This window comes from Saccopteryx bilineata, chromosome 3 (genome assembly GCF_036850765.1).
Source record: "Saccopteryx bilineata isolate mSacBil1 chromosome 3, mSacBil1_pri_phased_curated, whole genome shotgun sequence".
Taxonomy (NCBI): Eukaryota; Metazoa; Chordata; class Mammalia; order Chiroptera; family Emballonuridae; genus Saccopteryx; species Saccopteryx bilineata.
In genome coordinates, this window is record NC_089492.1 from 31,576,113 (window position 1) to 31,589,363 (window position 13,251).

The 13,251-nt window shown below is 37.9% G+C and overlaps 1 protein-coding gene across 49 annotated transcripts in view; it reads right to left on the reverse strand.

Annotated features, from left to right (window-relative positions):
- RIMS2 (regulating synaptic membrane exocytosis 2) overlaps positions 1–13,251 on the reverse strand; it is a 653,442-nt gene that overhangs the window by 250,545 nt on the left and 389,646 nt on the right. For all 49 annotated transcript variants that reach the window (XM_066265863.1, XM_066265876.1, XM_066265860.1 and 46 more), the window contains 2 exons: positions 5,669–5,825; positions 3,878–3,994 (listed from right to left, as the gene is read on the reverse strand). In XM_066265863.1, the coding sequence (XP_066121960.1) occupies positions 3,878–3,994; positions 5,669–5,825 (274 nt within the window). The remainder of the gene's footprint in view (positions 1–3,877; positions 3,995–5,668; positions 5,826–13,251) is intronic.

Genomic DNA, 13,251 nt, shown 5'->3' on the forward strand with positions numbered 1-13,251 from the left:
GTCCAGACTTTCTTCACAGACCTCAGTAGGGTGTGGACCCAGGAGTCCGGTGTGTTTGGCCTCTGAAACCTAGAGATGTGGTCTGTCCATTCTCCAGACAGTTTCTACTGAGTCTCCCCTGAGACAGAATACCAGTCATAGACTCAGGAGCGTGTGTGGGAAAGCTCCGGCCTCAACACCGGAAAACTGAGTCACTGACGCAGCCTCTGCTTCTTGGCTTCTCAGAAAGGCCCATTGTACATGGGTGGGACAGGAGGGACTCTTGAGGGCAGGCAGTTGCTTTCTCTCAGGTTGATGCAGCTCAGAAGTGACTGCTCCACCCAAGATAGATGGCAACTCTGGTACCGGAAAACGACTCAGCACAGGAGCTCTTGGGGCCGTCCCCCACAGTGTCCTTGGGCCACCGACTTTACTCTCTCCTCTGCAACTCTAATCCTCTCAGCCCTCCCCCACCAGAGCCCTAGCTAAGTGGCTATGAACAAGATTTTTGGTACTAGACCTTTAAGATGGAGCCTGCGTCTCCGAGAGTTCCCAGTCTCTTTTTTACAGACAGAAAGCTCGGCTCTTTTCTCCTCCAAATTGTGTGCAGGTACTTCCTCTAGCTCTGGGGCTCTAGGCTGGGGTGTCCTGCCTGGGGCTGAGGACCCACACCTCTCAAGGTGACCCTCCCCACTGCGAGAGTCCATCCGGACCCTCCACCACTCATTCCTGGGAGCAAAGCAGCCCTTTCCGAGTCTCTGCTCTGACTACCTACCCATCTTTATGTGGCTTCTTCTGTGATTCTTGGCTATAGACTCCTCTTCATTTAGTCCAAAGTTGATTTTTCAAGGTGATTGTTCTTAAATTAAACTATAATCAAATTTGGTCATGGAAGGTGGTAGTTGGAAGGTCCACTACTCTGTTGCCATCTTGGAATCTCACTAAAGCTCTTTACTTACTATTTCAAAGGAAATTTTCTTCTGGATTTTAAATTAACAATATGATTGATTAACTTTATAAAATGCTGTTCATGAAAATTTGTTGTAAGAGTTCTAGAGTATTCTTACCAATTAAATAAAATACATAAAAATTACAATGCCTTCACTTACATTCTATTATTGAAAATATTTTAGAACATTAGTATAAACAGTAAGAACCCATTGTTTAATATTGTGATAGGCTACATGAATAATAGTGCACATTTTTATTTTTGACTCTTCATGTTATTGAATAATGACTGCACAGAAAACTCAGGAATAATATATCAGAAATAGCTTTATACTCCCATTTAAATAAAATTCTATTTACTTATTTTAAAAATGATTTAAAACAGCTCACAATGACAGTAGTTATGATCTGGTAATATATGGTATTCTAGGAGAGTAATAAAACCAGATAGATCAATTTCACTGAAACTTTGAATTATTTGAAAATTTTTGCTAACCTAGATAACTCATAAAGTTATAAACAAGAAAAATATGACATTTCAATTATGACTATATCCGGTGATACCAAGGCTTAGTCAATTTTTTTGTCATTAACCCTAGGACCTTAAAATATATTATGTAATATTATGTGTTTGCATGATAGTGACATTTTTTGTATGCGAGTATAATTCTAGAGGCTAATTTTATTCCATTCTTTTCTGCAAGATTTAGATAATACTGTCTTCAAAGAAAATATCAAGTCCATTTTTCAATAAAAGAAAAACTTAACAAACTTGAGAATTTAAAGTTATTTTAGACTTTTCTGTCTCATCATTCCCTTAAACTTTCAATAAACAAGGAGTCTGTGAATCACTATATAGTTTCCAGAAATGATCGAACTCATTATAATTCTATTAAGTAACAAAAGTGCTCATTCACATACTCTAATACTATGTCTTCCAACTCCTAATCATGCCAATGTAGTTATCATCCACTATTATTGTTCTTGATAAGCATAAATTTCTATAGGTAGCATACCTATAATTATACCTTAAAGATATTACTAGTTATAAAAAACTTAGACAAATTAAAAATAAGTAATACACTACATTAACTTTCATTCAACACTGATAAAGATATGAATTTAATAACTTCCTAATTTCTTCTTAGATCTCAGACTCAAAAGCCAATAGCTGTTTAACACTATTAAAAACTACAGTATTTGGCTCTAGCCAGTTGGCTCAGAGGTAGAGTGTCAACCAGGGTGTGAGAGACCTGGGTTCAATTCCCGGTCAGGGCACATGGAAGAGGTGACCATTTGTTTCTCCCTCCTCTTCTCTCTCTCTCTTCTCTTCCTGTAGCCATGGCTCAATTGATTCAAGCTCGTCGGCCCTGGGTGCTGAGGATGGCTCCGTGAAGCCTCTGCCTCAGGCACTAAAGATAGGTCAGTTGTGAGCATGGCCCCAGGTGGGCAGAGCATTGGCCCCAGACAGGGATTGCTGGGTAGATCCCAGAGTGCATATGGGAGTCTGTTTCTGTATCTTCCTACTCTCACTATAAAGCAAACAACAACAACAAAAAACCTAGACCCTGGTCAGTTGGCTCAGTGGTAGAGCATCAGTCTGGTGTGTGGAAGTCCAGGATTCAATTCCCAGCCAGGGCACACAGGAGAAGTGCCCATCTGCTTCACTACCCTTCCCCTTCTCCTTTCTCTCTCTCTCTCTCTCTTCCCCTCCCACAGCCAAGGCTCCCTTGGAGCAAAGTTGGCCCAGGTGCTGAAGATGGCTCCATGGCCTCCGTCTCAGGCACTAGAATGGTTCTTGTTGCAGTGGAGCAATGGCCCAGATGGACAGAGCATCGCCCCCTGGTGGATATGCCGGGTGGATATGCCAGGTGGATCCCGGTAGGGCACATGAGGGAGTCTGTCTGTCTGCCACCCCCTGCTTCTCATTTTGGGAAAACAAAACAAAACAAAAAAACCCTAAAATATTCCATATCTTTTCTTTTGAAATAATATGCTAAATGATAATAAAGTTATAAACATGATCTAAATATAACCCTAGATTTGGATGTAACAATTAAATTTATGGATATTGACAGTAACATCTCATGTCAATTGATTTTAAAGCTCCCTAGTACTTCTACTAAAATTATTTTAAAATGCATGTAAAGAGACCTCGGAGTTCCCTTGTTGTTTTATGATTATGTTCTTTGAATGGTAAATTTCCTTATCTCAAACTCATTGATAGTTTTAGGGAAATATCATAGCATTTTTCATTATATGTACAATCAAACCATGAGTTAGTTAATTTGTTTAACTTAAAAAATTTGTAGTAATTAATGTATGTATTGAAACAAACCATGTTACTTCCAAGTATGTCACATTTAAAAGAGCCAATTCAGAGAAATCTTCCAAATATAGCAATCAACATCATGATTTTCTGAGACGCTTAAAATGTTTACTGACAGCCATGAGGTAAAACCTCTTCATGAATCAGTTTTTAGGTTTGTTTCCAGACTTATCTTAATACTTATATATACATATCATGTCACATTTATTTCCCTGATGAATTTAACAGATTAAAATCTGTAGTCATGAAAGTATTTTTATATATAATAATAATGATAAGGTAAAAATAATAAAACATTTTGTTTTCACTATGACTATCATTATAACCTCATGTGAAAATTTACTGACCTACCACTGGTTTGATTTAATAAATGACCAAAATTGCAAGAGCAAAATGATTTTTTTTTTCTTACCAAAGAAAATTTTGTGGAGCTTTTTGTGCTTTACTTTTTTAAAAAATGATACAGGGGTCATAAGAATGAATGTAGGCTCTGCAATAAAACAGGTTTTTAGAAACTAAAATAAAAAATACAGAAGTTCAGATAAAAAACATTTTATGGTAACACCTTTTTCCTGAAATCATCAATTATAGCAAGGTATAATAGTATTTAATCATATTCACCTGTCTCTATCTGGAGAATAATGGTCATCCATGACACGATGTCTATCCATTCGGCTAATTGTATTATAATGGCCAGTAGTAGAGCGTGTTCCTCGAGGTCCCTGTTCCACATTCCGACTGGAATAGCAAGATCATTAAATATTTTAATACCATAATCATATATTATACTAACAAATGAGATTTATTAATAAAGATAGTAGAAAAAGACACAAATTACTATAATGTCAACTCTAAGATTTTTGTTTTGTTTTAACTAATTGTACCTCTGGTTAATATATAATATAAATATCCACTGGAGGCTGACAGTGAAGTTAGGCATTAGTTCTAGAACAAAGATATGATATAAAATTAAGATAATATCAAAGGAGAGTGAGATAAGGACTATCAAAACTATTAATATATGACTCTCAGATATCTAGTAGTGATACTCACCAATACTGAAATACAGCCGGAGGAACGGATTTGTGTGGAATAAACGAGTTCTGCATGTTGCTTATATGCAACATACTGTTAGATCCTATTTTAGGGATAATGACTATTTGTTTTTTAAAATCTAAGCTGAAGTCTTTACAACTGCTCAATGATGATTTTTTAAGATACTATTCCTAGCCTGGATTGTCTACTTCTTTTTCATGATAGAATAAACATTTAATATAAGCTTCTAATCTTGCTATTCTATTGATAGGTCTACTACATTTAAGAAACTACTTTTCAGAAAACTCAGTAATTTTAGTCCTGTCGACAAGCTTAGTTAAGTCAACATATTCATTTTTTTAAGAAATCTTTTTTGTTGTTATATTTTTTACTGATTTTAATGAGAGGCAGAAAGAGAGAGAGAGAGAGACTGGAACAGTGATCTGTTTCTGTATGTGCCTTGACTGGGGATCAAACTGGAAACCTCTGTGTTTTAAGACAATGCTCTAACCAACTGAGGTATCCGGCCAGGGCTATACATTTTAAACTATGTTTATACATTAAATAAATTATGTTTTGTTTTTAATTTCTTCAATATCTAAATTAAGTAAACACTTTTTAGGTGTTTAATATTCCTATAAATTAAATAAGTTAAATTTAAAAATATAATACATCTCAAGTTCTCTTAGATGGTCCAATACTATGCATAAAATTAAGATTATAAGTAAAAATTCCAAGACCAAAATGAACTCAATTATTCATTTATAATAGGCATTATAAGGTTATCATTCTAAGAATTCAAATTTCTTAAACTTTACACATATATACATTGTGAATTATGCACATATTTCTTATTAGCAAACATATTCTTTCCATGGCTCTTACTCCATTAGGCCTTTTTGTACTTAACTGGATTGATCGGTTTTCCACTGGGCATAAGACCTGGAGCTACAGATTTAAAAGGCCTTTCTCTCACTGCCTGTGCATTCCTTTTCATTCTCTGTATGATTGTTCATAATTTTAAATCTCCATCATATGTTTATTTTTTCCTATTTCTTAAATTATTAGTACCTCTATTATTGTAAGTATAATTAGTTGGTTATCACTAAATGTGTTCAATATTGATGAGTGATTTGACTCTAGATCCTGTTTATCATTTTCAGCTCTTATAATAAAATAATAAATAGGACATCCAAAGTTATAAAGTAGCCTATGTTGTATATTACTCTCATTGTGTAGGTTATCCAATAGCATCTTTGTTCTTCTTAAAATAACTTTTTCCATAGGAATTTATTACTTTTAGAGGTTATTAATGGTATTTTATGACAAATAGGCTTGTCATACCATCATACAGATAAAACGTGTGTGCTATCTTACCTTTGTGGAGGAGGGACACTGGGTGACCATGATCTAGTCCTTCCTATAACATCTACTCGGTGAGGAGACCCTGATGGCGAGCAGTGGTTTGATGACATCACTTGTTCTGGCACTGATAATGTTGAGCTTTGAAGGTCTCGTCCATTGTGTCGATAATCTAAAGGTAGAAAGATTAAGATTACAGTTATCAACATGCTAAGTCCTTTTTTGTATTCTGTACTTTTTTTTTATTTTATTTTTTTTATTTTATTCATTTTAGAGAGGAGAGGGAGAGACAGAGAGAGAGGGAGAGAGAGAGAGAGAAAGAGAGAGAGAGAGAGAGAGGAAAGACAGAGAGAGAGAAGGGGGGAGGAGCTGGAAGCATCAACTCCCATATGTGCCTTGACCAGGCAAGCCCAGGGTCTCGAACTGGCGACCTCAGCATTTCCAGGTCGACGCTTTATCCACTGCGCCACCACAGGTCAGGCTGTATTCTGTACTTTATTGAAATACATAAAATGTTGGTGAAGCTCAAAGGCCTTGAATATATTAAAGGCATTGCATAATGCTAAAACATAATATTTTGTAAATACTTTAAAATAGAAAGTCAAACAATCAAATAATTACATAACTACTATGTCCAAGGCACTGTGTTTGGCAGAATAAAACTTTTATATATAATTATCTTCAATAAAATATTCAAGTTTATTCTAAAAACATTTTCATCTCTTCAATGATCTAAGAGAGGTTCAAATAGTTCTCAAAAACTATATATATTTAAAATTAGTTCCTAAAGGTCTATAGTTATTTTTCTTTAAGAAAAAAATGATATAAGCACTTTGATAAAATCTGAGGTACCTACAGACACTGTTTTTCTTATAATACTTGATAAGGCTGAGATAAATAGAAGCCAGAGAATAGATATATGACAAACTGGAGGAGGAAAATAGCCAAGGATTTGACACACTTAGACAAAGTGTTTTAGAAGTGATTGTGCTCCAACGAGTTCTACAAAACAATTGATATTTGACAGATGGGGAGAAAGTAGAAGGAATTCTAAGTTGGTAGAGAAACAGTAGTTCAATGTGGAGCAGCAGTGGGGGAATTAAGCAGTAAAGCTAAGTTTGACCCAAGTTGCATAAATCTAAAATGTCATGAAGTTTGTATTGGGAAGAACCTGAAAATTTATGAGCAGAAAGTGATGGGATCACCACCACCATTATCTTCTCCATGCCCATCCTATCTACTATTAACTGACCCTTTATTATGTGCTAGAAACACTGCCAGGCATTTTACAAAGTGTTCTGCTTCAGCACTTGGTCCAGAAATAAACTCAGAAAAGGTATTGGTTTGCATGTGATTTTCCCCAACCTGTTAATATTTTGCAGTATTATTTTAGGTTCTCTAGAAACAGAGCAAAAGGTTTAGAGTCAGGCATATGTGAAGGACACTCTCAGGAGAAAGGAATTAGAAGAACAGAAGTGGGCAAGAGAAGAAACTAAGCGAAACTGTGGTCTAAGCCTGATCCCACTGGAGGTTCTGGAACATGAACTGCATCAGTTCTCCAACTCTGAGGCAAAGTCCTAGACTTCTGTACTCCTACCTACACAATGACTGGCTGATGACTGTCAGTGGGAGTGGGCCTCCTGTGTGATGGGATTTTTGTCTAAGGCCAACTCTCTGCCAAAGAGGGCAGCTGTGAGTTGTTAGCAAATAACATGCGCAGTAGCTGGGGATCGATAAACTAGCTGAGGTAAAGAGGATTATGGGTGGGACAACAACAATGCCCACTACAACTACCAAATAATAGAAACTGAAGGCAAAGTACACTGACAGCTGGATGCAGCAAGCCAGAGAAATACAGAAACATATAAAATGCTCATTCATCCCATGCTCTCCCTATTGGCTCATTTTGGTCACAGACACTGTCATTTTACCCCAGGGGTTCTTACTGGTGTTTCTGAATATTTGCCTTGACACCATAACTTTGCAGAAGTATCTTCCTTTCCATCTAGATATATTCCCTTCATACAGATAGATTCATTTTATTTTGAAGTCCTATGTTTAATATTTTATTACTTAAAACTTAATCTGAGGCCCTGGACGGTTGGCTCAGTCGTAGAGCGTTGGCCTGGCGTGCAGAAGTCCCGGGTTCGATTCCTGGCCAGGGCACATAGGAGAGGTGCCCATTTGCTTCTCCACCCCTCCTCCTCTCCTTCCTTTCTGTCTCTTTCTTCCCCTCCCGCAGCCGAGGCTCCATTGGAGCAAAGATGGCCCGGGCGCTGGGGATGGCTCTTTGGCCTCTGCCCCAGGCGCTAGAGTGGCTCTGGTCACAACAGAGCGACGCCCCGGAGGGGCAGAGCATCGCCTCCTGGTGGGCAGAGCGTCGCCCCCTGGTGGGCGTGCCGGGTGGATCCCGGTCGGGCGCATGCGGGAGTCTGTCTGACTGTCTCTCCTCGTTTCCAGCTTCAGAAAAATTCAAAAAAAAATTTTTTTCAAAAAAACCCCAAAAACAAAAAACAAACTTAATCTGAGTTTTTAATTGTAGTTGTATTTTTATTTTTAGTTTTCTGATTGCAAAGCTATATTATTGCTGATGGTCTTATCTAAACTTTGTTCCCAAGACACCCTATCATTTTGAGCCCATGATTTTGTAGAACACAAGGTCCCCCTCCATCCAGGATTATATACACAATGTAATAGGAACAACTCTGAAACAAGGTATTATCCCATTTTTCATTAGGAGAAATTGAAATTTATAGTAAAAAAAATTTACCTTAAGTATTAAGTACTAAGGCTGTGGTATAAACAAGACCCGACTCTAACTACATTTTTACTATTCATGATCTAAGTTATAATTTAGGAAGATAAAACTGACAGCAGTATACAATCTAAGGTTGAACTAAAGGTTAGAGAGATTGCAGCAAGATTAATTGCTCTAATAGAACTTAGAACAGCACTGTCCAACAGAACTCTGAAATGACGGAAATGTTCTCTGCTAGCGTTGTCTAATATGATAGCCACTAGACACACATGACTACTGGACACTTGAAATCTGACTCGTGATAAAGAACATAATTTTTAATGTACTTAACTTAAATAAATTTAAATAGCCATCTATAGTTAGTGGCACAATTTTCAAATATGACAATTAGTAATGGAAACAAAATACACAGAAAGTCAATATATTCATTGATTCAACAAATATTTATGAATATATGTACACAACAAACATTATTCTGTGAGTTACAGTGAGCAAAACAAACAAAAAGGCTTGTCCTTATGGAGCTTAAATTCTATTTGAAGAATGATAAAGACAATTAAAAGCTCAATAAATATGATATAATATTTTTCAAGATTGGGTGCTATGACAAAAATAGAAGAGAGAAAAGGAAGATAAAAAATTCCAGAGATTCCAAAATGGCTACAGAGTAGGTGGAAGCTACACTCACCTGCTTCTGGTGCCAAACCAAATTTACAGCTAAATTCTAGAGCAATCAACCTGGATAATCAACTGAAAGATAGCTGAACTGAAATATTATAACGAAGTATTAAATAACAAGCCACACAGGGACTGGTAAGAAGGGCAGAGACACACAGAAAGGGAATGTCCCCACACCCAAGTGTGTTGGCTAGAAGCCAGAGGTATATCTCCACTGTAAAACTCCCTTCCTACAGGAGCGTGGGGTCTGAACCCCATACAGGGATCCCCATCCCAAAGCAAAAGACACAGGAAGAAGAGCTCACATAACATCTGGTGGTGAAAATCAGTGGGGTCATGACACCTGGGAGAGAAGGGAACCAGCTAGAGACCCAGATGCTGCATTCCCAGTGTTGAGCACTCCTTTTGTTACAGCAACAGCCTGGGGAGTGCACTCCCTGGTCCTCCAGCTCCTGGCAACACCACTCTGCTCTGCTCAGGTCCTGCAGAGGGGCCTGTTGGAGCCACCCAGCAGTGACCTTTGGGGTGCTCTTTCTCTAGAGAAGCTCGTGGCAGAGACTCCGACAGTGACTGAATTCGATCGCACAGCCAGCTCTTCCCCACCCCTGCCACCTGTTGAACCACTTGGCCCCCGCCCTGCTGAGTTTAGTCATGCAAGGAGATCTGAATGCTAAGCAGAGCTGGGACTTTCAGGGTGTGTCTCCTGGGGAAACTTCTATCTGGGAATCAGATAAGTGGGTGCTGGGTTAGTGTGGCTACATCATGGTATGGGAACACTCATCTCCCCTGTGAGCTCAGCCTGAACTATCTGGGAAGAGGAAGAAGTGCCCTCCTCTTTTCAACAGGTTTGCCAGCACCACTGCCAATGGGAAGCTCTTTTAGCTCTTTTATCTTTCCCTGAACACCCGGTGACTCTGCCCTTCCAAGCTTTCTCTTGCAGAAGCAACAGCAAGCTGCACCCAATCTGAACCTGTGGTGTGCTCCACCTGGGGAGTTAGAGTGGAAGAAACTGGCAGAGACTGAGAGGATTTATTCTGGAATAGGGGCCACCTTCCCTCATTGAGTACATGACTGCATGGTCCCCTAGTTGGGGATGCCCTAGTCCTGTCCTCTGGGTCCCAGTCACCTTGCCCTACTGAGTGGAGCTTGCTTGTGATCTGTGGCAGGGTCTGTGGGTCACAGCCAGTTTGGAAACACTCTATAGTCTTTCTTCAGAAGACTATGGAAGAAGACCAGGCAACCTCAGGGAGAGATGGAGTAATTGAGAGATGGAAGCAATTCTCCGGAAGACTTGGACCTTTTACTGATCTGCACCCAGCTCTAACTTGGAGGAAGCCAACCCTGGTACACAGATTGGCCCCTCCCATGCACACTAAAGCCAAGTAGACACAGCCACAAACTGACTAGTATGGTAGCTCCAGAAAAGTAGCCCAAGGGCAATCATAAATAACATCTGACATCAACCTGTACCCGAACCACACCCAACTGGATCCAGAACCAACACAACCAGTGGTGGGCTTCAGACCACACTAGAACTTGACCCAACTAGCCATAGAAGCAGCATACCTAAAGGGGGATTTCAGCAGATACTAAACCCTGCTGGGAATAATTCCACCTCAGGGGCAGCACCTGCATAGCAACTCATAGATGGTGACTTAGTTTTACCCTTAGTTAGCCAGCCTGAAGGGTTAACTCCATCCACAAAAAGGTAAACAGCATTCACGACAACTATGACAGGAGGGTACACATAAACCACAAAAAACATTCCTGGAGCATGAAGCTCATGTGATCTGGAAGATTGTACCACTGAGCCCAACAAGAAACCTACATCAGCCTGATCTGTGGTGGCGCAGTGGGTAAAAGCATCAACCTGGAACACTGAGGTCGCCGGTTTGAAACACCGGGCTTTCTTAGTCAAGGCACATATGGGAGTTGATGCTTTCTGCTCCTCCCTCCCTTCTCTCTCTGTCTCCTCTCTCTAAAATGAATAAATAAAATCTAAAAAAAAAAGAAAAGAAAGAAACCTACATCATAAAGCTATCATAACAAGTTTGGGAGTCATAACAGATCTGTCTAATACACAGAGACAAAATAAGAAGACAAAGAAATGTCAGAAATGAAAAAAACATCAGAAATCCAAGGAAAAAGAATAAAATGAAATGGAAGCAACCAAAATACCAGATACAGAATTTAAAACAATGATTATAAGAATGCTCAAGGACCTTAGGGGAAGAATGGATGATCTCAGCGAGAGCTTAAACAAAGAGATAGTAAGCATTAAAAATGATATAGAAATCATAAGAAAAAACAGTTAAAAGTGAAGAATAGACTAGAAGAAATCAACAACAGGCAAGATGAAGGAAAGGATCAAATCAGTGATTTAGAGGACAAGATAATAGTAAGCACCCAAGCAGAACATCAGAAAGAAAAAAGAATTCAAAAAAATGAGGCAAGTCTAAGGAACCTCTGGGACTATATCAAGCATAACAACATCTGCATTATAGGGATACCAGAAGGAGAAAAAAGTGAGTAAGGGATAGAAAACATGAATGAACAAGTAATAGCTGAAAATTTCCCTAACCTGGTGAGTGGAAAAGTCGCACAAGTTCAGGAAGAACAGAGAATCCCAATCAAGAAGAACCCAAAAAGGCCCACACCAAGACACATCATGATTACAAGAATATATAACCCTGTAAACACATGCACCCACCAATAGGAGCACCTAAATACTTACATATAAAGAAAAATTGTGGTGGGCAGTAAGGGAGAAATTGATAGCAATGCAGTCATAGTACGGGATCTTAACACCACACTGGCAAAAATGGATAGATCTTCCATACAAAAAACTAACAAGGCAACAGCGAGTTTAAATGACACATAGGATTGCATGGATTTAATTCATATTCACATAACATTTCATACTGAAGCAGCAGAATATACATTTTCCCCAAGTGCACATGGAACATTCTTAAAGATGGAGCACATCTGAGGACACAAAATAAGTCTTAATAAATTAAAGAAGATGAAAATCATATTCAGCATCTTCTATTACTACAACAGTTTAAAATTAGAAATCAATAACTGAAAAACATACAAACATATGGAGGAAAATAACATGATATAAAACAATAAGTGGGTAGGTTAACAATAAGATCAAGGAAGATATCAAAAGTTACCTGGAAACAAATGAAAATTAACACACAACCACCCTAAATCTATGAGATACAATGAAATCAATACTGAGAGGGAAGTTCATAGCATTAAAAGCTAACCTCAAGAAACAAGAAAAAAAAATCCCTCTAACCCTACACCTAAAAGAACTAGAAATAGAACAACAAACAAAGCCTAGAGTAAGTAGAAAGAAAGATATAATAAAGATTAGAGGAGAAATAAATGACATAGAGTCTGAAAAACTAATACAAAAGATCAAATAAGAAAGAGCTGATTCTTTGAAAATATAAATAAGACTGATGAACCTCTAACCAGACTCATCAAGAAAAGAGGAGAGTAAGTCCAAATAAATAAAATCATAAATGAAAGTGGAGAAGTAACAACCAATATCACAGACATACAAAAGACTGTAAGGAACTATTATGAATAACTATATGCAAACAAATTGGACAACCTGGGCAAAATGGATAAATTCCTAGAACTATACAATCTTCCAAAATTGAATCAGGAAGAATCAGAATGCCTGAGTAGACCAATTACAACTAAGGAAATCAAAGCAATAATAAAAAAATTAAAAATAAATTTTAAAAAAGCCTCCCACAAACATTCAAAGAACTAACACCCTTCTCAAAATATTCAAAAAAATTCAAGAGGAGAGAAGACTTCCAACCTCTTTTTATGAGACCAGCATTATCCTAATTCCAAAACCAGATAAAGGCACTACAAAGTGAGACTACCTTAACATAATAAAGGGCTCTGATGTCAAAACCATAGTCAACATCATACTCAATAGGCAAACATTAAAAGTATTTCCCTTAAAATCAGGAACAAAACAGAGATGTTCACTTTTACTACTTTTATTCAACATAGTTCTGAAAGTCCTATCAGAAAAGAAGAAATCAAAGACATCCAAATTGTCAAGAAGGAAGTAAAACTATCATTATTTACAGATGATGTGATATTGTATATAGAACACCCTACACTCCATTAA